This window comes from Equus przewalskii, chromosome 10, assembly GCF_037783145.1.
Source record: "Equus przewalskii isolate Varuska chromosome 10, EquPr2, whole genome shotgun sequence".
Lineage (NCBI taxonomy): Eukaryota > Metazoa > Chordata > Mammalia > Perissodactyla > Equidae > Equus > Equus przewalskii.
In genome coordinates, this window is record NC_091840.1 from 1139680 (window position 1) to 1164035 (window position 24356).

Here is a 24356-nt window from a genome sequence, read left to right on the forward strand (position 1 = left end):
CGGGTGGCTAGAGGTGCCTGGAGAGCATGGCCAGGGGGCAGAGGGTGGCCAACAGCCAGGAAGGGCCTGGAAGTGCTGTGAGTCAACTGTTAGCCTCGGCAGCCTCATGGGACCTGTTACGAAATGGCCATGAAGTGGCCACGACGGGAGGTAGTGTTCCAGGGCCAAACGTCCTGAGTGCCTGATGGAGGGGCAGGCCCAGGCCCTGCAGACCGTCTGGAGAGCATGAACCCACAGGGACCTCCTGTGCTGGGCCTCAGGGCCAGGACCCCACGGCACTGCTGCTGCCACTGGGCGGTCAGTGCAGGAGGACCCCAGCCTGCACAGGCTCCCATAGGAGAGCCAGGGTGAGAGGTCCTGTTGCTGCTGGCGAGAAGCGCACCTAACAGACTGTGGCCCAGCTTCCTGAGCACACGGCCTCCTGCCCTGGAAGGTGACGCGCCTCTCTCCCGTTTCTCTTCCCACGGTGCCTGCAGCAGCCGACAGCCTCCAACACTCTGACAGGAGCCCCATCGAGACGTGGGCAGCCTTTGCTGTCAAAGGGATGAAGATGGAAGCCCAAGAAAAGGCCAGGCCCACCAGGCCCGCCCGGGCTCACCCTGCAAAACCTAAAGGCTGCCAGCGGCCCCCCAAGATCCGGAACTACAACTTCAAGGACTGACTTCCTCTGCTGCCTCCCCCTTCCCTCCCCCACCCTCTGTCTTCTCCCTCCTCCTCCCATCCCTCCTTCTCCTCATTGGGTGCTTGTGCTCTTATCTCCACATGGGGGGGGGGGGTGTGTGCACGCCTGTGTGTGTGAACGTGTGTGCACATGTGCACTTCTCTGCATACGAGTGTGGGTGGGGGCAGTGAGCTGCAGAGCAGGCTCCCCAGTGCTGCTCAGGTACCTCACTGACCAATGGTGAGCCCATTGAAGCCGGTGTCTCCCGTGCGGTGTGTGACCCAGGGAGCCGTCTCCCTGTCCCACTTGGGGAAAGGCAGTGGGGCATCCTTGCATGGGAGAGAGAGCCCGGCCCTCCCCCACCTGCCTGTGTCCCTGCCCACAGCCACTGCACGCTGGCCGTTGTCTCAGTGGTGCCGCCTCCCCCAGAGCCTGGTGAGCACAGTGAGGGGCCCTGGAAACAGGACGCCCCCCACAAAGCAAGCGTTCCCCCAGAGAGCACCATGCATGCAAGTAGTGAGACCCGTGGACATGGGGGCCCCAACAGCCAGACCAGAAGCCGTCTCCCCTAGCTTGGCCCACGCGCCCAGATGGGGCCCCTGCCCTGTCATGCGTGCCGGGGCGCTCGTGTCAGGGTGCTGGTGGAGTGGAGGTGGCACGTCCCATCCTTGGTCAGCCCCATGAGGCCAACCCTGGTCAACCCAGTGGGTCACTGCGGGGCCTTCCAGGTCCACCCCCGACGCAGGACTAGTATAATGTTCCTGACCCCTGGATGCCCAGGCCAGGCACCTGCAAGGATGAGAAGCACAAGTAAACTGATGCCCTTCACCCCAAATGTCACAAAACCACACGCATGCTCCTCCACCAGAAAAACACATTCCAAGAATCACAGCCCACATCCCCGACCCTTGCAGATTCGCTCTGCTGCTAACTCAACAGTCGCAAGCATAACCGCCTATCTTGGGAGGCTCAGCGTGGGAGAGCCAGGGCCATGTGCCCCCCACTCTCCCAGAGCCTTCCACCTTTTTATCCCCTTGCATCTGCCCTGGTGGGCAGAGCCAGAACACTCCCCACCCACAGCAGTGCTCAGGGTTGGACACAGCCTGTCCCACCTCAGGCTGTGTGTGGCCCATGCCCTCAGGTGGTCTGGGCACTGCTCTGAGCCTTTCCCTGTCTGAGCAGCTGGCTCTCACTGAACCAGGTGGACAGCTTCTCCAGAGGATGGGAGGACAGTGCGCAGAAGGCTGGACCCAGCTCTCCCTGCTGTGTGACCGGGCTCATCACGTGGCCCTTGTAGGCTCAGCTTGCCCTGGTGTAAAATGTGGACAGTGTCGTCTCCCTGTCGCGCTCACAGGTATGAGGGCATGTGGCAGCTGTCACACCTGTGTGTGGACACACATCACGAGAGGAGAGCACAAACAGCAGCAGTGACATGTTACAGTCCACGTAGGCCTGAGGCAGGGCCCAAGGATCACAGACCCAGGTCCCAGTGGATTGCAGTGGCTCCCACCTCACCCTGTGCATCTGTAATGTGCTTCATTCAGTTCCCTGTGAACACACACAGGCATGGGGGACGTCTTCACCACAGGCTAACTGCTCATCCTGGGCGTGCTAGGCTTCTGGGAGTTGTGTAGGCAATGATGGGCCACTCCTAATGCACCAGGGAGCAGCAAGCCAGACCCAGCTTTGCCCAGGAACGGTGGGGTCTCAGTGCTCTGCTGTTTCCGGCATGTGCCCCTTGAAGTGAGGTGGGCCATGTAACTAACTTCCTTTAGTTGAGAAGTGAGTAGAGATGCCAAATTGCTTTCTGTAGAAGCACTTCGAGCCCATGAGTGAGTCTCCGAGCCCTCCCTGTGTGGTGCAAACCTGGGCTCTCGATCCCAGTTCACCCAGGCAAGCATCAGCCCCCATGCCCTGGGCTCCTGGCTATAGTGAGCAGGGCCCCACTGACCAGCAGGAAATGAGCCTGGGATAGTTTAGGGCACCAAGAGTTGCAGGTGTTTGCCAGCGAGGGCCAGCTGTTCCCTGTTCAGGGTACCAGGTATCTGCAAAGCTCTTAAATCGGACGAGAAAGAGCCTGGGAAAGATTGCTCAGAACAGCAATTCAGCTGTGGGGCCTCGGGGCTCTCTCTTATTCCTGTTTCTCCTTCCACTGTGTGGGAGTTAGAAGCCCCCAGTGACAGGAGACCAAGGGGAAGGTTGGAATTGCCAGTGCCACATCCCTGGGGGCTGGGAGCACTGTGGGGTGTGTGGGCCTGAGCCCACTTGAAGCTGTGTGTCTGGTTCTGCACTGTCCCTGAACGTCCCTGGCCGGGCCATGCTCCAGACAGTCCCTGAACTGAAAACAAGCGGGAGGGGTTGTCCTGGAGCACAGCGATGAGGGAGGAGGCAGCATGCACTCCTGGGACTGCCAGGGGCTCTGCCCTCCCTAGGGCCTGCTCGCGGTCCCATAAGGTGACCTGAGCTCCGCAGGCGTGGCCGGCAGGGCGGGAGGGCGGCCTTCCTGCATTCGCAGGCGACCCCAGGACAGGGCCGTCTGTTTCACTTTGATCTGGAACTTAAGGCTTTTTTGTAGCTTCGGTAACCGGGAGCAGGGGAGTCACGGGAGGGCGCGCCCGGGAGCCGAGTAGCAGGGCTGACCTCCTGTGTGCGCGAGTGGCCCTGTAGGCGCGCAAGGGCCTGTACCCAGGGGCCCCTTTGTTGCAACCACACCAAGTGGTGTCTTGAGAGTGCACACGCCAGATGGCCGTGCCCACTCCGGAGAGCCTAGGGGGCGTCCGCCGGTCCCCGCGCCACCCGGGGTTGGGCGCCCGGGCAGGGAGGACCGGGCACGCGCCGCGGTGACCGGCAGTAACCCCGCCCGCAGCGCCTTCGGCTGGGTCAACGCCCGCGCGCGACGCGCCGCGGCCCGCGCAGCGCCCGGGGCCCCCGCCGTCCGGCCAATCACCCTATCGCCTAGCAACGCCCACTCGCGCGCCACCATTGGGCTGGTGCGCACGCCCCCGGGCTCCGATTGGCCTCGGCGACGGCAGGAGCCACGCCCCCAGCCCGGCTCCGCGCGCTCCGGACAAGGGTCGGTTTGCCCGCGCTTCTCGTCCGGCCCCCAGTGTGGCCCCAGTATGCCCCCCAAAGTTACACTAGAGTGACCCCACAGTGGCCGAAGCACGCCCAGTCCGGTTTCAATCCCGCGCCGTGCATACATGACCCCCAGAGCTTCGGGAGTGGAGGAGGCGTGTGCGCGTGCGCCCTGGGCGATTCCGCACCCCGGCCCATGGGGGTGGGGAACGGAAGTTGGGGGGCAGGGTTGATGCCCCGCCCCGGCGCCCCCCGAAGCTCGGGCTGCCCCCGCCCTGCGGCGCCCCCGTTGGCGCGTCCCCGTGCAGAGTCCCGGCGCGCGGCGGCGGCGCGCGGCATCACCCCACTGGCGGCGGCGCGCCGGGTCCCTGGGCGCAGCCCCGACGCTCATTGGCCTGGGCGGCGCAGCCAAGCTGTCAGCCCATGTGGCGTGTCCGCGCGGGGCGGCCGCGGTTAAATAGAGTCGGCGCCGGCCTAGAGGGAGCCAGAGAGACGGCAGCGTCCCGGCCTCCTTCCGTCGCCGCGCTGCATCCTCGCTTTCCCACCGCCCGCGCCCAGACCAGGTCCCAGAGGCGAGGCCGGGGGTCGGGGGCCGGGGTCGGGGCGGCGCGGCTAGGCTCGAGGGCACCGTCGGACGGCGGCCTCTGGGCTCACGATCCAGTGCGCCCGTGGTGAGGGGGTCGCCCCGCGTGGCTTGTCCGGGTCTCAGGGTCTGAGCCCCAGATCTGGCTGTGAGAGTCCCCGCGGGGAGCCAGGGGCCGGGGGATGAAAGGCCTGCGCGCTGCGCCCCAGGCCGGCGCGGCAGGTGGGCGGATGGCGAGGGGCGGGAGTCCAGGAACGCGGCGAACAGCCATTTTGGTGTCGGGTGGGCCGGTCAGCGGCGGACCCCAGAAAGCCTGTAGAAGCCCCCAGCCGCCCGGTGTGCGCCCAGCCTACTGGCGCCCACAAAGATCTCCATGCGGGTAGGCCGCCGAGCCCTTCCACCCGCGGCATCGCCCCTTACCCCGGGTGCCGGGTAGCCGAGGCCCAGCCCGATTCGGGGCCCCTGTTCAGCCAAACGGAGTGCCGAGAAGGAGGGAGAGGGGATCGGAGGAGGCCCGGAACCGGGTGGGACCGGCTTCCCCAGCACGTGGGCCCGCCCGGAACCCCGAAGTTCGGGAGGGCGAGCAGTGCAGCCCCGGGGCGGCGCAGGCGAAGACTGCGCTCCGGGGGTCTTCACCCCCTGCCTGGGCTCCACCAGACTCCGCGTGAATAGCAAGTAGGGAGAGAACAGAGCGGGTGCTTTCTGGAGGAAGAAGCTTTCCGGCATTATTGCCTCTGGGCCGGCAAAGGCCTCTTTATTCATCGCTGGGGTGGCAGGGACTCCCTCCCTGCCCAGTGGGGACGCTCGACCACCTAAGGAAGACGCTGCCCTCCACTCGCTCGCGTGCTTTCTCAGAGAGAGACCCGGGAGGGCTGGTGCACGTGTCCACCGGTCATTAGCCCACGAGGCCCTGGGGCCTTGACGGAAGTTGCAGGACCCACGCTGGCCTTGCCTCTCTCTCAGGGTCTGCAGAGGAGCCCCCACCCTGGACCCACAGGCTCAGGGGACCGGATCCCCCTCGGTGCTCCTTCCCACCCTCCAGTCTTGCCTCCCTTTGACCCCCGGCCCCTTTCTCCTTCACCTGCTTGGTTCACTTGGCCAGCTCTTAACAGGCTGCTGGCCAGGTGGCCATGATCCAGGAAGGGTTTGGGCGCTTGTGTGGGATGGCCCTGCCTGCTTCCCATTGTGAGGCCGCCTGCCGGGAGCACTGCAGCAGGAGGTTGCAGAGACCTGCAGACATCTGGGGGAGGTGGGCACAGGGCAGCAAGGCCTTGGTAGGGTCACCCCAGGCCAGGGCCAAGCCCTCCCAGTGAGAGGTGAGGGCTGCCCAGGCCACAGTGGACCGCCCCCGCCACTACATGCACACATGCACCCCCCCACTCCCCTAGGGCATCCATTCGGGCTGGTGCAGGGCCCAGGAGCTGACCACCTTCATCTTGGTTGCAGGGTTTTCTGACTGCTGCTCTCAGACCCATGGGTCCCTGGGCGGGCCGTGTGCTGTAGGGGTCGGGGAGGAGAAGGGAACAGCAGGGCCAAAGGAGAGGCTGTGGACTGACCAGTGTCCTGGCCCCCTCGCCACCCTCCTTCCAGAGAGAGCAGCCATGGAGGAGGTGGTGATTGCCGGCATGTCTGGGAGGCTGCCCGAGTCAGAGAACATGCAGGAGTTCTGGGCTAATCTCATCGGTGGCGTGGACATGGTGACGGATGATGACAGGCGGTGGAAGGCCGGTGAGTGGGCAGCCCTGGGGCTCCCCTGCTGCTCAGGATGCCTGCTTCTCCTTGCTGCTGCTGCTGCAGCCACAGCCTCCAGGCTGCCCGGGGCAGGCCTGCTCTGACCTGAGCCACTGGCCACACTGGAGCTTCCTCCTGGAGATGGCACCAGGAGAAGGCGAGGGGCCAGTGGGAGCCTGGGGCCTCTAGGCGAGTGTTCTGGGGACTAGGCTTCAGCCTACAGGAGGCTAAGGGCTGGCCGGGCATGCAACTTTGCCCGTTTTACAGACGAGCTAGTTGACCTGCTGGGGTCCTGGAGCTGGGGGGAGCAGAGCCAGGGTGAGGCCAGTGGGTGAGAGCCTCCGAACGCCCCCCTCCCAGGCCCCAACACCCGTCTCTGCATAGCCTGGCCTGCCTCCGCTGGCCCACATGTCCCAAGCTGTCAGATAAGACCCCAGGCGCTCTTGGGAAACTGGGTCGACTCCCTCACACCCAGTAGATTCTTTCCGAGAGTGGCTCTACCTGATCTGCGGGATGTGACTCAGCGTGGCGGAGCCCAGCCTGGCTTCAGCAGCCAGGCCAGCGACAACCCAAGCAGAGGGTCTCCAACCAGGACCACAGTGGGTGGGAGGAGGCAGCACTGACCTCACCACGCCCTGTTCTGAGGCCACCACCCACTTGGGTGTCCAGTGGGGCCCATTCTCAGACTGGGGTTGGAGTCACAGCCACATGCTGCCAAGTGATGCCCCAGACTTGCAGCACTAATCCCTGCTTTTGGCGTGGCCACCCATCCCTCCAAGGGAGCCCGTGGCTCCCCATTGTAGCAGCGACCCCTCACTCCACTGTCGGTCACTTGGGGCCTGCGATGTTTCACAGCAGGTGCCCTCCCCTGCCCGTGTCCACAGGACTCTACGGCCTGCCCAGGCGGTCTGGCAAGCTGAAGGACCTGTCCAAGTTTGACGCCTCCTTTTTTGGGGTCCACCCCAAGCAGGCACACACTATGGATCCCCAGCTACGCTTGCTGCTGGAGGTCACCTACGAGGCCATCGTGGATGGAGGTGGGTAATCAGGAGGCTGCTGGCTAGTCTGGGGCCCATCCCTGAAGTTCCCACTGCCTCTAGAAAGCACGGGGGCAACGCTCCCTTTTTTTGCTCTGAACACGTGTTCGGAGTAGAACTTCCGGAAACACAGAAGCAATTAAGGAGGAAGCACAAGCTGCCGTGGCTTTCTCCGACCCCTGGTCTGGGACAACTGGGTTCGGGAGGCTGGGGAGGCTCAAGTTTCTCAAGGTGGCTGTCCCTTGTCCCCTTGCCCCAGGGGTATGGAAGGCCCACCCGGTAGGGAGGGGAGGCTGGCTGTGTGGGTGTGGCGCCTCGGCTGGTGGGGGGTCAGGAGCTCAGCCCTATGGGGAGCCTGGGGACCCACTCACTTGGTCCACAGGTAGGGTTTCCTGGTCTTCCAGCTCTCATGGTGTTCTGCAGCAGATGCTAGCCAGCCCCTGGGGCGGACACTGAGCATGACAGGGTTGTGGACACACTCCGCTGTGGAGTGGGGTGGAAGGAAAGTGAGAGGACCCTGGCAGCCGCCCCACTGGGTGGAGCAGAGGCCTTTCTATTGCCCAGGCCCTACCCAGAGCCCTTGGACACCACTCCCTGGGGGCTCATCAGGGGCCCTTCCTCCCTTCGGAACCTGGACACTCAGCCTTTGTCTCCCTCAGCCTCCTTATCTTGGCCTGACCCAGCGCAGGCTGCCCTTGGGGCTTGGGTGCCCATTGGCCCTCAGGGCTCACCAGACCCTGTGGAGACACCAGGGGCCAGGGGAGTAACCTGGGGACAATGCTGCCCTCTGTCCTCACCACTGGCTGTGTTTGGCTGTTCCCTGACCCAGAGCGTGGAGCCTCACCTGGTGCTCTGCTTGCCCCCGCTTACCCCCAGTTCCCTGTGACCAGGTTCTCCGTTCTCGGCCTTACCTGGCCTGGCCGCCCCCTCAGCTCTGCTCCCTCTGCCCTGACCCTGCTCGGGCCCCTCCAGAATGAGGCTGAGACGGAGCCTCCTCTAACACAAGCCAGAGAGGCCGAGAAGGGAGGCCTCACCCTCAGAGCTGGGCAGAGGGCTGGGTGCAGACCAGCGCCCCCAACTGCTGAGTCTGACCGCTGCTTTCCACAGGCATCAACCCGGCCTTGCTGCGAGGGACACACACTGGCGTCTGGGTGGGTGTGAGCGGCTCAGAGGCGTCAGAGGCTCTGAGCCGAGACCCCGAGACGCTGCTGGGCTACAGCATGGTGGGCTGCCAGCGTGCCATGATGGCCAACCGCCTCTCCTTCTTCTTCGACCTTAAAGGTGTGTGCCCACCCCGCCCCTCTGGGCTTGTGTGTGGGCATAATGAGAGCTGAGACCCTTCCAGGCTTTGGCCTTGCCCCACCTCAGGAAGGCCGGCAGGAGCGAGGTTCCAGTGTCCTGGGTTCCACGTGGTGAGCACTCTGTTAGAGCCGCCACGGCCCCAAAGGAGCCCACCCTGCTCACTCTGCCCTTGCCCGCAGGGCCCAGCATCACTCTGGACACAGCCTGTTCCTCCAGCCTGCTGGCCCTGCACAATGCCTACCAGGCCATCCGCAGTGGGGAATGCCCCGCGGCCATCGTGGGTGGCATCAACGTCCTGCTGAAGCCCAACACCTCCGTGCAATTCATGAAGCTGGGCATGCTCAGCCCCGAGGGCGCCTGCAAGTCCTTTGACGAGGCTGGTAAGGGCGGCAGTGTTGGGCAGAGGAGTGGTAGGCCAGCCCAGGGAGGAGGTGGATGCCCCAGGACAGCACCCACATCCCGGCTTCACCTGACACCAGCCCCCGAGCTCTGGCCAACCCAGACCAGGGCTCCCACACTGCCACCCCACCTCCTGGCCTGGGGGCTTGGGGTCAGCCGAGCCCCTGCGCCTAAGGTGCCATCTGTCTTCAGGAAATGGCTACTGCCGCTCAGAGGCTGTGGTGGCTGTCCTGCTGACCAAGAAGTCCCTTGCTAGGCGAGTATACGCCACCATCCTGAATTCAGGCACCAACACGGACGGCAGCAAGGAGCAAGGTGCGCGCAGGCCCATCCTGGGGCGGGATAGTCGCTGCAGGCTGTCAGGGCTGGGGTGCTGAGGCTGGCCCCTCCCACAGGTGTGACCTTCCCCTCCGGAGACGCGCAAGAGCAGCTCATGAGCTCCCTGTATAAGCCGGCTGGGGTGGCCCCCGAGTCCCTCGAGTACCTCGAAGCTCACGGCACAGGCACTAGGGTGAGACCCCCCCCCCAATGCCCACACCTCATGCCTGAGAAGCGCCCAGGTGGAGTCCTGACCCTCCTCACACCTCTCACAGGTGGGTGACCCCCAGGAGCTGAAGGGTGTCGTCCGAGCCCTGTGCGCCACCCGCCAGGATCCCCTGCTGATCGGGTCCACCAAGTCGAACATGGGACACCCAGAGCCCGCCTCGGGGCTTGCAGCGCTGGCCAAGGTAGGTGGGCTAGTCTGGAGCCATCCTGCCGCTGCCTCCTGGGCTTCTGCCCACAGTTGGAAGGAAGGGCCCCACAGTCTGGCCTTGGGGTACTGGCCTCTGAAGCCCCAAAGGCAGGGCGTGGGCATGTGGGAGGTCCCTGCCCTGGTTCACTGTGGGTCAGACAATCTGCCAAGCACCTGCTCTGCATGCTGCCCAGCCAGAGGGAGCAGAAGGGGCTGGGGCAGGCCCAGGCAGTGCGGCCCACCCATCCCCACAGCCTCTGGACAGCAGATGGGGCTGGGTGGTCTGTGGGGATGTCAGGCACTGGTACCCTAGAGGGCCCAGGTCACCACCTCTAGGCTCCTGGGGACGGCAGGGGCATTCTGTTGCTCTAGGGTCCTTTGGGCTGCCACAGTCACCTGTCCGCAGCTCTGGATCAGGGCCAGGGATAGAGGTGGGCTGAGGGGGCCTTTGTGTCCAGGCCCACAGTCAATTGGCCTGAGAGGTGGTGGGGCCCCAGGTGGGGTCACAAAGCCTAGAGAAGGCACCGGACTTGGGACTGGGTCCTCAGACCCCTGAGTGATGGCGGGGCAGGGGTGGGGGACGGGAAGGCCATCGCAGAGTGCAGGGCCTACAGTGTGGCCTCAGGAGGGGGAAGCACCTGTAACTCACCTCAGCAGGCAGTGCAGGGAGCTCCGGGTCAGCCGCCCCACCAACTAGGAGCCGCCCGCAGGTGCTGCTGTCCCTGGAGCACGGGCTCTGGGCCCCCAACCTGCACTTCCACAGCCCAAACCCTGAGATCCCAGCACTGCGGGACGGTCGGCTGCAGGTAGTAGACCGGCCCCTGCCCATCCGAGGGGGCAACGTGGGCATCAACTCCTTCGGCTTTGGCGGCTCCAACGTGCACGTCATCCTCCAGCCCAACTCACGGCTGCCCCTGGTGCCCACCCCGCATGTGGCTCTGCCCTGTCTGCTGCGGGCCAGCGGGCGCACCTCCGAGGCCGTGCTTGGCCTGCTGGAGCAGGGCCGCCAGCACAGCCAGGACCTGGCCTTCGTGAGCATGCTCAATGACATCGCCGCCACCCCCCCCTCCGCCATGCCCTTCCGGGGCTATGCCGTGCTGGGTGGCGAGGGTGATGCCCAGGAGGTGCAGCAGGTGTCCACTGGTCAGCGCCCACTCTGGTTCATCTGCTCCGGTGAGCCCCCTGCACCCCAGGCCCTCCCGGAGGGTGAGTGGGTGACTGAGACCAAGTATCTGTGCCCCTAACACCTCTCACTGGGACAGGGATGGGCGCGCAGTGGCGTGGAATGGGGCTGAGTCTCATGCGCCTGGGCACCTTCCGCGACTCCATCCTGCGCTCCGACAAGGCTGTGAAGCCCCTGGGACTGCAGGTGTCAGACCTACTGCTGAGCGCAGATGAGGCCACCTTCGACGACACTGTTCCTGGCTTCGTGAGCCTTACTGCCATCCAGGTGGGTGCCCTCAGGGTCTGGGGGCAAATGGGCAAGACAGACAGCTAGGGAGGGAGGTGTGCCCTGGTCTGGTGGCACAGTTGGGTGTGGGCTGCCGTTGAAGTGACAGTGGTCAGCCTGGCATCCCCAGGACTGGAAGGACATGCTCTGTCCCCCCAGATCGCCCTTATAGACCTGCTGACTTCCATGGGCCTGAGACCTGACGGCATCATCGGGCACTCCCTGGGCGAGGTGGCCTGCGGCTACGCCGATGGCTGCGTCTCTCAGGAGGAGGCCATCCTCGCTGCCTACTGGAGGGGCCAGTGCATCAAGGAGGCCAACATCCCGCCAGGGGCCATGGCGGCCGTGGGTAGGGGTCCTCCTCCGCTCCCCCAGCCCACTCCACTCACGGGCCTGAGGCTGGGGGCGTCTTCCCTGGCGCCTCTGATGTCCATGCTGGGCAGAAGCAGGAATGTGGGGTCAATTTGCTGGCCACTGTCTTCAACGCGGAGTGATCTAGACGCCCTGCTTGGATGTTTGCACCCCGTGTGGCCTTCCTCTGCCTGGCGGCCTTGCTGCCCAGCACTGTTGCTGATGGACATGAGTGAAAGCCAGCCCAGTTTTCATAGGAGCCTGAGCTGAACCCCCCATGGGGACAAGAACCTCCACAAAGAACCCACAGGACTTTTGATGAAGTCAGGGTATTGGGTGATTTGGCCTGGGTCCCCTCCTCTCTCTTGGCACCTGACCCCGGGGGGCTGTGTGGGAAGGGGTGGCCCTCAGGCAGGACGGACTGGGGACAGGAGGGGGACCCAAGAGAGCCGCTTCCCCTGAAATGCTGGCAGGAGAGTGGGGCTGAGGTCCTCTGTCGGGTGTAAGGAGCCTTGAGTGTGGTTCCTGAGCCAAGACCTGGGCCCAGCTATGGGACTGCAGGAACAACATCTTCGCCCAGGATCAACCACGGCTGGGGTGACAGTGCCTTCTGAAGGCTCCCTTCCATGGCTGTCATTACCGCGCCCCATCAGGGCCTGGCCTAGTGTCTTCTCCACTGGTGTGGAAGGGCTGGTGGGGGCCCCAACTCCCCGCAGCCACTCTCTGAGGCTGTCTCTGCCCATAGGCTTGTCCTGGGAGGAGTGTAAGCAGCGCTGCCCGCCCGGCGTCGTGCCCGCTTGCCACAACTCCAAGGACACGGTGACCATCTCGGGACCACAGGTGGGCCCTGGGAAGCCAGGCCTTGTCCCCAAGTCCCCTCCCCGTCCCTCAGGGCGTCTTCTGTCAGGAGCCTGGTGGATAGCCCAGGACCGCTCATCCAGCCCACTGGAACCCCCTGCCCCCAGGCTGCCGTGTCTGAGTTCGTGGAGCAGCTGAAGCAGGAGGGCGTGTTTGCCAAGGAGGTGCGGACTGGCGGCCTGGCCTTCCACTCTTACTTCATGGACTCCATCAGCCACACCCTGCTGCAGGCACTCAAGAAGGTGGGCTGACCGCCCTGGGGGGCTGCCTGGAGGGGGCCTCCTGGAGACAGGGCGGTGGGACTGGGTCCGGAGGGAGTCCCCTCTCAGCTGACTGGCCTTGTGCGCAGGTGATCCGGGAGCCGCGGCCCCGCTCGGTGCGCTGGCTCAGCACCTCCATCCCCGAGGCCCAGTGGCAGAGCAGCCTGGCCCGCACCTTCTCCGCTGAGTACAATGTCAACAACCTGGTCAGCCCAGTGCTGTTCCAGGAAGCGCTGTGTCATGTGCCTGAGCACGCTGTGGTGCTGGAGATCGCTCCCCACGCCCTGCTGCAGGTGCGCCCTGCCAGGGGCTGGGGCGGGGCAGGGCTGGCTGGTTCCAGGAGGGGTGGCGGTCTTGGGGCACCAGGGCAGGGGCCAAGGGAAGCTGAGGGTCCGAGCTCGGGGGCATGTCAGGGTCACCAGGCTCTGCGTGACCTGTGGGGCCGGATGGGATCCAATCGGAGCAAGGCCCCAACCCCTCTCTGCCCCACACAGGCCGTGCTAAAGAGAGGCCTCAAGCCCAGCTGCACCATTGTCCCCCTGATGAAGAAGGACCACAGGGACAACCTGGAGTTCTTCCTCAGCAACGTGGGCAGACTCCACCTGATGGGGTGGGTTTGTCGCCCTTGCTGGGCCCTGTGGTGGGGGGACCCCAGGTTTCCCTGGGCAGATCTACACCATACTTCTCTTCGGCAGCAGGGGCAGGGAGGCATGTAAACAGGGCCACAGGGTCACCTTCAGTTCGTCCCCAGGAAGCAGGCAGTGGGTGTTGGGCCACCTCAAGCACCCTCACTGTGGCCTGCACCCCCACCCCACCCCACCCCAATTTGGCATCTGGGGTCTTAGGTTTGACGATTGGCCATGGTGTGACAGGGTGGTCCCAGGGCCCCCGAGGCCAGGTGGGCCCCTCACACCTGGCTGCCACCCCCCAGCATCGACGTCAACCCCAACGGCCTGTTCCCACCCGTGGAGTTCCCGGCTCCCCGGGGGACCCCACTCATCTCCCCACACATCAAATGGGACCACAGCCAGACCTGGTATGTGCCCTCTGCCAAGGACTTCCCTAGTGGGTCCAGCTGCTCCTCCTCCACCGTCTACAACATTGGTGAGCAGAGTGTGGGGATGGGCAGGGGTGGCCGGGGCTCGGCTCCTTCCTCCCGGGCACTGGCACTGAAGCCTGTGCCCGCACAGACGCCAGCCCCGAGTCCCCCGACCACTACCTGGTGGACCACTGCATTGACGGCCGCACTCTCTTCCCTGCCACTGGCTACCTGTGTCTGGTCTGGAGGACACTGGCTCATGCCCTGGGCGAGAACCTGGAGCAGATGCCAGTGGTGTTTGAGGATGTGACGCTGTACCAGGCCACCATCCTGCCCAAGACAGGTGAGGCGGGTGACCGCGGTGGTAGGGTGGGAGTGCTGACCTCTGACCTCTGCTGCTGACCTTTGATCCTGTTGCCCACAGGGACCATGCCCCTGGAGGTACGGCTTCTGGAGGCCTCCCACACATTCGAGGTGTCTGAGAATGGCACCCTGATAGTGAGCGGTGAGTCGGGGGGCCCGGCCAAGCTGCACCGTCCCCAGTGGGGGTGTCTCTGGGTGGGTCCCTGGCTGTCAACTTGGGCCTTCCCCGCCCTGAGGCCCTTCTGCCACCCCGCCCACAGGGAAGGTGTACCAGTGGGACAACCCCAACCCCAAGCTCTTCGACAACCGAGATAGCCTGGACCCTGCAGACCCCACTGACCCCACAGCCACGTTCCACCTGGCCCAGGGGGACGTGTACAAGGAGCTGCGGCTGCGTGGCTATGACTACGGCCCTCACTTCCAGGGCATCCTCAAGGCCAACCTCGAAGGTGGGACGTGAGGGGTTCCCCACTTAATACTCAGGGAACAAGCTCTGGGGTGCCTCCCTTGAGACCAGACCAGGCCTGACCTACTTCTGAGCATCCAGGTGCCATGTGACTGCACCATCACCCGTGCCAGGTGGAGTGGGGCAGTCATAGGCATGAGGGGACCAGTGGGGCACCCCAAGTCAGGATACATGGAGGGGAGCGTCTGTGGGTGCAAGAGACCTGACCCAGCCACGGCGATGGCCCCTCATGCTGCAGGCAACACAGGCCAGCTGCTGTGGAAGGACAACTGGGTGACGTTCTTGGACACCATGCTGCAGATGTCCATCCTTGGCTCAGCCCAGCGCAGCCTGCGCCTGCCCACGCGCATTGCCGCCATCCACATCGACCCCGCCACCCACCAGCAGAAGGTGTACACGCTGCAGGGCGAGGCCCAAGGTAGCCAGCCCCGGCCTCCACACCCCTGTGTCCCTGCGCCCCTGCGCCAGGCGCTGCCCACACTCACCACCTTGTTGTTGCCCTGCAGTGGCTGACTTGGTGGTGGACAGCTGTCTGAGCAGCACAGTGGCTGGGGGTGCCATCATCTCTCGGCTCCATACCTCACTGGCCCCACGGCGGCAGCAGGAACAGCTCGCACCCACCCTGGAGAAGTTTTGCTTCACGCCGCACGTGGAGGGGGGCTGCCTAGCTGGGAGCGCCACCCTGCAGGAGGAGCTGCAGCTGTGCAAGGGTGAGGCCTGTGCCGACCGCCCACATCCCAGGGCCAAGCCCACGGCGCCTGTGCTCCATCCTCCATCTGCTGCCCTCTGCAGGGAACCCACCCTCTGCAGGGCTGATGGGCGGCAAGGCAGCTCCTGCCCCGAGGCCCCAAGCAGCCCCTTGATGCCCACCCGGTGGTCCCGATGGTCCTTGGCCCTGGAGGACTGGGCTGCCCGCTGCATAACTCCATCTGTTTGCTTGTCCAGTGGGCAGGGCTGGGGGGTGAGCCATGGTAGGACAGGGCCAGCCACTTGTGTCCTGGTTGCAGCTGAGTCCCTAGTCCAAGCAGACGTGCTGCCGGAGGGCTTGGGGAACACCAGGCTATCTGAGGCCCCTCCCTAGCACCTATCTCTCCCCTCCCCAGGGCTGGCTCAGGCGCTGCAGGTCAAGGTGGCCCAGCAGGGCCTCAAGATGGTGGTGCCAGGGTTGGACGGGGCACAGGTCCCCCGGGAGTCCCCACAGCAGGGCCTGCCTCGACTGCTGGCAGCTGCCTGCCAGTTACAGCTCAATGGGAACCTGCAGCTGGAGCTGGGCCAGGTGCTAGCCCAGGAGAGCCCCCTGCTGTGTGACGACCCCCTGCTCAGCGGGCTCCTCGACTCCCCAGCGCTCAAAGCCTGCGTGGACACTGCCTTGGAGAACGTGGCCAGCCTCAGGATGAAGGTGGTGGAGGTGGGTGCCAAGCAGGGCAGTCGGGCACAGGGCGTGTGGATCCAGATCCAGGCACAACCAAGCCTAAGGAGCACCAGGGCACCCATCTGACACGAGATCGCCCCATTAGAGATTTTGCTGAGGCTGCCTTGGACGTTCTTTCCTATTTCACTCTGAATGCTGAAGGAGGAGGGGACAGGGAAGGGATGATGATGGTGGGCCTCGGGGGGCACCACAGACAGGGACGATGCTGGCAGGCAGTCTTGTCAGCAGGGGTGGTGAGTGCGCCTTTCTGGCAGATGTGCGCCAAGTCTGGGGGGGCACACCTGTCTGGCGGCAGCTGATTCAGCAAGCTGTCCCCGCAGGTGTTGGCTGGTGATGGCCACCTGTATTCCCGCATCCCGGCGTTGCTTACCACCCAGCCCATGCTGCAGCTGGACTACACAGCCACTGACCGCCACGCCCAGGCCCTGAAGGCTGCCCAGGCCAAGCTGCAGCAGCACCACGTGGCCCAGGGCCAGTGGGACCCCATGGACCCTGCCCCTAGCAGCCTGGGTGCCACCGACCTCCTGGTGTGCAACTGCGCTGTGGCCACCCTCGGCGACCCAGCCACGGCCCTCGGGAACATGGCGGCTGTCCTCAAGGAGGGCGGCTTCCTGCTGCTGCACACCCTTCTCAGAGGATACCCCCTTGGAGAGATGGTCGCCTTCCTTACCTGCCCCGAGCCCCAGAGAGGCAGGCAGGGCCTCCTGAGCCAGGTGCGGGGGCGCAGCAGGGCCTGGGGAGGGCCAGGGGAGGCTGGCTGAGCACTGACCACCTCTCTACACATGCAGGACGAGTGGGAGAGCCTGTTTGCTGGGGCATCCCTGCGCCTAGTGGCCCTGAAGAAGTCCTTCTATGGCTCTGTCCTCTTCCTGTGCCGCCGGCCAGCCCCACAGGACAGCCCCATCTTCCTGCCTGTGGAGGACATGAGCTTCCGATGGGTGGACTCACTGAAGGTCAGTCCCCGCTGGGCCCCCCAGACCCAAGCCTGGGTACCCAGCACTGCATGCATGGGCCTTGGGACCCTCCCAGAGGCCAATCCTTCCCTCGTCCCACAGAACATTCTGGCCGACTTGTCCTCTCGGCCCGTGTGGCTGACGGCCGTCAGCTGCAGCACCTCAGGCGTCATAGGCATGGCCAACTGTCTCCGCAAAGAGCCTGGCGGGCACCGGATTCGGTGAGAGTCGCTGAGCTGTGTGCCCCTCTCCTCCCCTCCCCGCCTACCACCTGACCTCCTCCTTCTCTTTCCTGTTTCCCCCTCCCCTTCTCCCTCTCCCCTCACCAATCTGGCCACCCACAGGTGCATCCTGGTGTCCAACCTCAGCAACACGTCCCCCGTCCCCAAGATGGACCCGAGCTCCTCAGAGCTGCAGAAGGTGCTACAGGGGGACCTGGTGATGAATGTCTACCGAGATGGGGCCTGGGGGACCTTCCGCCACTTCCCACTGGAGCAAGGTGAGCCCCCAAGATGATGCCCTGCCCCCATCAGGCTCCTCACTTTGCAGCTGGGTGGGCTGAGGAGGAGGGAGCTGGGAGGACTCTGGCCAGGAAGCCCCGCCCAGCACGGGGCCGGTCCATGGCCCCTGGCAGCCCCACTTCTGTCACCCCAGACCAGCCAGAGGAGCAGACAGAGCATGCCTTCATCAATGTCCTCACCCGCGGGGACCTCTCCTCTATCCGCTGGGTCTGCTCCCCGCTGCGCCACGCCCAGCACCCGGGTCCCGGCCTCCAGCTCTGCACCGTGTACTATGCCTCCCTCAACTTCCGAGACATCATGCTGGCCACGGGCAAGCTGTCGCCTGATGCCATCCCAGGTACAGGCATCACACAGCTAGCAGCTGGGGGGAGGTAAACCAAGGCCTCAGGCCAGGACCTGGGAAGAGAGGGCTCCTCACCCCACACTGCTGCACGGGCCCATCTTGGGGAGATATGAGCCTCATCCAACATCTGCCCCCAGGGAAGTGGGCCGCCCGGGACTGCATGCTGGGCATGGAGTTCTCTGGCCGAGATGCCAGTGGGAAGCGTGTGATGGGGCTGGTGCCCGCTGAAGGCCTGGCCACCTCCGTCCTGCTGTCTCAGGACTTCCTGTGGGACGTGCCTTCCTGCTGGTGAGTCAGTTGGGGCCATGAGGCTGGGACCCCACACAGACGTGGCCTTGGGTCAGGCCTGAGTTGACCCCATTTACTATGCCCGCAGGACCCTGGAGGAGGCAGCTTCCGTGCCCGTTGTCTATACCACTGCCTACTACTCGCTGGTGGTGCGCGGGCGTGTGCGGCGTGGGGAGACGGTGCTCATCCACTCCGGCTCAGGGGGCGTGGGCCAGGCTGCCATTGCCATTGCTCTTAGCCTGGGCTGCCGTGTCTTCACCACCGTGGGTAAGCCCTCCTACCTGTCCTGGAGCCCGGGGCTGCCTCTCCAACCCACGCTGCCCCTGGGGCTGCCCTTCCAGCCCCCAAAGTCCAGACTCAGCAGCATGTGCCTCTCCCTGCCAGGGTCAGCTGAGAAGCGGGCGTACCTCCAGGCCAGGTTCCCCCAGCTCAACGACACCAGCTTTGCCAACTCCCGGGACACGTCCTTTGAGCAGCATGTGCTGCGGCACACAGCTGGGAAGGGTGAGCAGTGGCCTTGCTGACCCCCCATCACCCACCATCCACCGTCCACCGTCCACTCGCACTCCCGCCCTTCTTCCATTCCCATCCTCACTGGCTGAGCTGGAGGAGACACTGGCCCAGAGAGAGATAGCATCTGGCCCTCTGGACTTGTGTCAGGTGGGCTGGACAGCAGTCATGACCGTGAGGATCCCTCTTCCCCACCCAAGGTGTTGACCTGGTCCTGAACTCCCTGGCGGAAGAGAAGCTGCAGGCCAGCGTGCGGTGCCTGGCCCAGCATGGCCGCTTCCTGGAAATCGGCAAATTCGATCTGTCCAACAACCACCCCCTGGGTGAGGCTGGGCAGCGGGCTGGGTGAGTGGGCAGAGCAGGTCTGCAGGGTGGGCTATGAGCCCTATGGGCTGACCCCTCCACCTGCCCACCCAGGCATGGCCGTTTTTCTGAAAAATGTGACCTTCCATGGGATCCTGTTGGATGCGCTCTTCGATGAAACTAGCTCCGACTGGCAGGAGGTGGTGGCACTGGTGCGGGCGGGCATCCAGGACGGCGTGGTGCAGCCCCTCAAGTGCACTGTATTCCCCAAGACCCAAGTGGAGGACGCCTTCCGCTACATGGCCCAGGGGAAGCACATTGGCAAAGTGGTCGTCCAGGTGAGGAGGGACCCGGACACCGCTGGCTCTGGCCCCTATGGGCGGCACATGAGCAGGGGTGCTCCTTGGCCTGCAGGTGCGTGAGGAGGAGCCGGAGGCGGTGCTGCAGGAGGTGAAGCCCACCCGGATGGTGGCTCTGTCCAAGACCTTCTTCCCAGCCCACAAGAGCTATGTCGTCGTGGGGGGCCTGGGCGGGTTTGGCCTTGAGCTGGCCCAGTGGCTGGTGCTGCGAGGGGCCCAGAAGCTGGTGCTGACCTCCCGCTCAGGGATCCGCACGGGTGAGTGGGCCTGAGGGCACATATGGGTGGGGCAGCAGGAGGGATGCCTGGTCAGCCTCGCCCTCGAGTTCTCTCAGGGCACCTGGGCTCTGGAGCCAGAAGCCTGGTTTGCCCGGCCCTACTGTCCCATGTCCCACAGGCTACCAGGCCAAGCAGGTCCGTGAGTGGAGGCGCCAGGGTGTGCAGGTCCTAGTATCCACCTGCAATGCCAGCTCGCTGGATGGGGCCCGGGGCCTCATTGCCGAGGCCGCACAGCTTGGGCCTGTGGGAGGCGTCTTCAACCTGGCCATGGTGAGTGCGGCCCTGAAGGATTCGGCTCCCCACGGAAGTGTTGTCTCTCACATCCCCCACCACGCAGTCTGAGCCTGGAAGTCCTGGGCCAGAGTAGGCACTGAGGATCCCTCATCCCCAGGTCCTGAGAGATGCCATGCTGGAGAACCAGACCCCTGAGCTCTTCCAGGACGTCAACAAGCCCAAGTACAACGGCACCCTGAATCTGGACAGGTGGGGCATGTGCCATACCCATACTCCCACCCCACCCTGCCCCCTGCCACACAACAGCCTGGCTCTGACCCAGCTGGTCCAGGGAGCGGCCGCCTCTCCTCCCTGTGCCCTGCCCCGCTCTTCCCCACACAGTGCTCCCCACACCATCCAGAGACCATACCACAGGCCTCTGCTGGGGTCTGAGTCGAGGGTCCGGGGAAGGAGAGGAAGTTAAGAGAGTGGGCAGGGGCTCCTGCACATATTGGGGGGGCTAGGGTAGCCGGCCTGGGTGTGACTTGAGCACCTGCAGGGTGACCCGAGAGACATGCCCCGAGCTCGACTACTTTGTCGCCTTCTCCTCGGTGAGCTGCGGGCGCGGCAACGCCGGCCAGACCAACTACGGCTTCGCCAACTCCACCATGGAGCGCATATGCGAGAAGCGCAGGCATGACGGCCTCCCAGGTGGGCCCTGCCCCCCACGCCTTGCCCTGCCTTCACCTACCACCTGCCACCCCATTGTTATCCCTGCTCATCTGCCCACCGGCCCCCCTCACCTGCAGGCCTCGCCGTGCAGTGGGGCGCCATTGGTGATGTGGGCATCATCCTGGAGGCGATGGGCGCCAACGACACGGTCATCGGTGGGACACTGCCACAGCGCATTGCCTCCTGCCTCGAGGTGCTGGATCTTTTCTTGAACCAGCCACATCCCGTCCTGAGCAGCTTTGTGCTAGCCGAGAAGAAGGCTGCAGCCCACAGTGACAGCAGCAGCCAGCAGGACCTGGTGAAGGCCGTGGCTCACATCCTGGGTGAGGGAGCATGCCATGCCCCCCACTGGCAGACCCTCAGCTCCCCCGAGCTTCAGTTTCCCCAGCTGAAGGGGGCATGCTTGCTTGCTCGCAGAGAGATGCAAGTAGTTTGTGCAGAGCTGAGAGGGTTTCCTGCTGCAACCGTGGTGATGGTTTGGGGAGACTAGGGGTGTCTCACTCATGAGGCCCAGCCACCAGGGTGCCATTACCCACCCAGGGCCTGTCCCCACTTCCCCTCCCAAACTGCTAACTGAGCGAGTGACTCTCCCCAGGCATCCAAGACTTGGCCACCATCAACTTGGACAGCTCACTGGTGGACCTGGGCCTGGACTCACTCATGGGCGTAGAGGTGCGCCAGACACTGGAGCGCGAGCATGACATGGTGCTGTCCATGCGGGACATCCAGCAGCTCACTCTCCGGAAGCTGCAGGAGCTTTCTTCACAGACCTGCATGGCTGATGGTGCGTGGGAGCGGGGGACCTGGAGGAAATGAGGAGACGCCTGGGCCACTGTGGCCCATCCTCCTCTCCTCTGGGTCTAAGGTGTGTGTCCCTGGAGGGCCCCCACCAGCTCAGGGCTTGTCCACCTGGCCCCTTTCTGAGAGTGCTCAGTGGGGACCCAGTGTCCCCCAGTCAAATCCCGCCCTGGCCACCAGCAGCCCCAGTCAGGTGTGCATCTGTGAGTTTGTGTGTGGGGAACCTGTGCTGTCCCGCTCTCCCTGGCATGTGCCCCTCCTCGCAGAGCTGGCAGCCCCCACACCCAAGGAAGACGGCCTCACCAGGCAGCAGGCCCAGCTGAACCTGAGCACCCTCCTGGTAAACCCTGAGGCCCCGACCTTGACGCGGCTCAACTCAGTGCAGAGTTCCGAGCGGCCCCTGTTCCTGGTGCACCCCATTGAGGGCTCCATCACTGTGTTCCACAGCCTGGCCACCAAGCTCAGCATCCCCACCTACGGCCTACAGTGCACCAAAGGTGCGTCATGGTCCTGCAGGGCTGCCCCCACCCACCCATCAAGGTGGGCCTCCCATGCCCCCAGAACAAGAGGGGTGGGGCCTCCCCTCCCCGCAACGAGGCAGGGGCACTACCCGTGCCACCCTGGGGCACCTCCTGCCAGCAGCTGAGCTTTGTGCCTCCCGCAGCTGCTCCCCTGGATAGCATCCAGAGCCTGGCTGCCTACTACATTGAGTGCATCAGGCAGGTGCAGCCCGAGGGGCCCTACCGCATCGCCGGCTACTCCTACGGGGCCTGCGTGGCCTTTGAGATGTGCTCACAGCTGCAGGCACAGCAGAGCTCGGCCCCCGCACACAACAGCCTCTTCCTGTTCGACGGCTCGCACGCCTATGTCCTGGCGTACACGCAGGTGAGGGCAACCTCGGCTCTCCCCTGGCTCTGGTCCCAGGACATCCCCAACCCCCATGGCTGCAGCAGCTCCTTCTCCCTTTACAGAGCTACCGTGCCAAGCTGACGCCCGGCTGTGAGGCAGAGGCCGAGACTGAGGCCATGTGCTTCTTCATACAGCAGTTCACGGATGCTGAGCACAGCAGGGTGGGTCCCTGGGGAGCTGGCAGTAGGGGTGGGGGCGTCTCTCCTGGAACCCGCACAGTGAAGGCTTCCAGACCTGTCATCCCTGGTGCCGAGCCCCTGACCCAGGGAGGGAGGGAACTGTGGTGTGGGTGCACCTGCTCAGAGTCCTGTCCCGCAGGTGCTGGAGGCGCTGCTGCCCCTCAAGGGCCTGGAGGAGCGCGTGGTGGCTGCCGTGGACCTGATTGTACAGAACCACGCGGGCCTGGACCGCCGTGTGCTCAGCTTTGCTGCACGTTCCTTCTACTACAAGCTGCGCGCTGCTGAGCAGTACATGCCGCGGGCCACCTACCATGGCAACGTGACGCTGCTGCGCGCCAAGACGGGCAGCGCCTACAGCGAGGACCTGGGCGCTGACTACAACCTGTCCCAGGTGTGCGACGGCAAGGTGTCTGTGCACGTCATCGAGGGGGACCACCGCACGCTGCTGGAGGGCAGCGGCCTGGAGTCCATCCTCAGCATCATCCACAGCTCCCTGGCTGAGCCGCGCGTCAGTGTGCGGGAGGGATAGTGTGACCCTGCTGCCATGCTGCCCCCTCCCATGCCACCCCCACTGTCCTGCAGGGCTGGCGAAGTCCTGCCGGTGGGACCTCGCCCTGCCCCGCCTCCCTGGTCCAGACCGCTGACTCCACCCCACGCCGTTGCCTGCGGCTGGCCTCTAATCAACACCGCACCCTCATGGGGGATCCTCCCAACTAGGCACCTCAGCCTCCACCTCCCATGGGACCACCTCTTATGGGCACCCTCCGTGGATGTCTGGGCCCACCACCTCCCATGGGGACCTCATGCATGTCCACCTCCCATGGGCATCTCACGTGGGCACAGGGCCGGGACCGTGCCCCTGACTTGGAGACCTGCCCTGGTCTGTGAAGAGTCGGCCAAGCCAGGCCCAGCCTTCTGTACCACGTGGGGTCTCCCACGTGGGTCTGTTTGTCATTTTCCTGAATGCTCCTATTTATTGTGTCACTGAGGAAATGCCAGGCCTCATCCACCGGGTGAAGGCTGGCACTGGGGTCCATTCTCAGCCAGGCTGGCGCTGGAGCCCACAGCCCTGGGGCCCCCATGATGCAGGGGCCTGTGGAGCGGAGCAGCCCCAGGGCTTGATGGGCAACCTCTCTGTGTTCGTCTGTGTTCCTTTTTCAAGAAACATGATTCAAATTGCTGCGTGGATTTTGAAATTTCCTGTCAACTATCAGTGTAAAGAACCATGTCTGGATCCTTATTTCATTTTTACACCAACCTGGTAAAAATGCTGCTCTCCTTGGAGCCTCCCCACGATTAAACCACACGTGAGCTCTGGCCTCTGGTCATCCTTTCTTCCCTCCCTCCTGACCAGCCGTGGAGGGGACTCTCCTCTGCTCCCCAAGGCCCTCTAGCACAATTCCAAGGACACAGGAGGGAGAGGGGCAGCGCCTGGCTCCAGAAACAGGCTGGACGCCCCCTGGAGGGCTGCAGGCTGCCTGGACAGCAGTGGGACTCTACCAGAGAAACAACCAGTAGGAGACAGATGTGCATTCTGTTAATAGGTGCATTGGAAGGAGTCACTAGCACCGTGTAGGGGACTCCCTAGGGCAAATCCTGCCAGAATTCCTTATTCCTCAGGGAGACCTTGGGTTTGCTCTCCTGGGCTTCAACTGATTAGGGAGAGTAATCTTTACTTGAAGTCAGCAGACGTAGATGTGAGCCACATGGACAAAATACCTTCACAGCAACACCTAGACCAGTGTTTGCATAACTGGCCAAGTTGAAAGGAAGAGTGACCATCACATGGGTTTAGGCAAAGAGTGGAGGCTGGATGGGAGGGTGACAGGGACAGGGAGGCCACCTGAGCCCCCAAGAGCCAGAGTGACCTGGACACAAACCACTGGACTCACTGGGGTGGGGGGTTCTGGGCTGACTGGTGGTGGTGAGCTAGGGCAGGGAGAGCTGGATCCTGCAATGGGGACAGGGTGCGAGGGCCAGGACTGCATACGGGGGGAAGAGCAGGCCCACCTCCAGGCTTCTAGGAGGATGTGTTGAGCCCAGAGACAGAGCAGGGGCCCTTCCATGTTCCTCAGAAAATTTAACATAGAGCTATATGCCCCTAAGAATTGAAAACGGACTCAGATAGTTGTACAACAATGTTCATATCTGAATCACTCTTATCCACAATCCCCAAGTGTCCATCAACCAATGAATGGATATACAAATGTGGACTATCCATATTGTGGAA

General features: G+C 64.1%; 2 protein-coding genes across 10 annotated transcripts in view; both read left to right on the forward strand.

The window, feature by feature from the left end:
• Positions 1–1534, forward strand: part of CCDC57 (coiled-coil domain containing 57) — a 120966-nt gene extending 119432 nt beyond the window's left edge. For 6 of the 8 annotated variants that reach the window (XM_070559613.1, XM_070559618.1, XM_070559616.1 and 3 more), the window contains one exon: positions 477–1534. In XM_070559613.1, the coding sequence (XP_070415714.1) occupies positions 477–661 (185 nt within the window). In that variant the 3' untranslated portion in view covers positions 662–1534. The remainder of the gene's footprint in view (positions 1–476) is intronic. The other 2 variants (XM_070559619.1, XM_070559617.1) reach the window with 2 other exon arrangements.
• On the forward strand, positions 1532–23443 carry FASN (fatty acid synthase). Of its 2 annotated transcripts, none has more exons than XM_070559610.1 (42): positions 1532–2015; positions 5910–6047; positions 6935–7087; positions 8195–8368; positions 8569–8769; positions 8981–9103; positions 9184–9299; positions 9382–9516; positions 10232–10694; positions 10784–10971; positions 11131–11320; positions 12068–12162; positions 12288–12422; positions 12530–12733; positions 12935–13050; positions 13372–13544; positions 13631–13822; positions 13904–13984; positions 14103–14291; positions 14547–14726; positions 14815–15018; positions 15412–15716; positions 16061–16453; positions 16529–16693; positions 16796–16914; positions 17038–17192; positions 17348–17551; positions 17695–17845; positions 17934–18112; positions 18230–18349; positions 18556–18678; positions 18773–18996; positions 19073–19274; positions 19414–19565; positions 19687–19778; positions 20068–20219; positions 20318–20563; positions 20836–21024; positions 21305–21535; positions 21703–21923; positions 22010–22108; positions 22266–23443. In XM_070559610.1, the coding sequence occupies exons 1-42, from the start codon at positions 1793–1795 to the stop codon at positions 22653–22655; spliced, it is 7785 nt and encodes a 2594-aa protein (XP_070415711.1). In that variant the 5' UTR covers positions 1532–1792; the 3' UTR covers positions 22656–23443. The 2 variants fall into 2 exon arrangements, with proteins under 2 accessions (XP_070415711.1, XP_070415712.1); XM_070559611.1 differs by lacking the exon at positions 1532–2015 and adding an exon at positions 3928–4299.
• Positions 23444–24356: the final 913 nt, after the last annotated feature.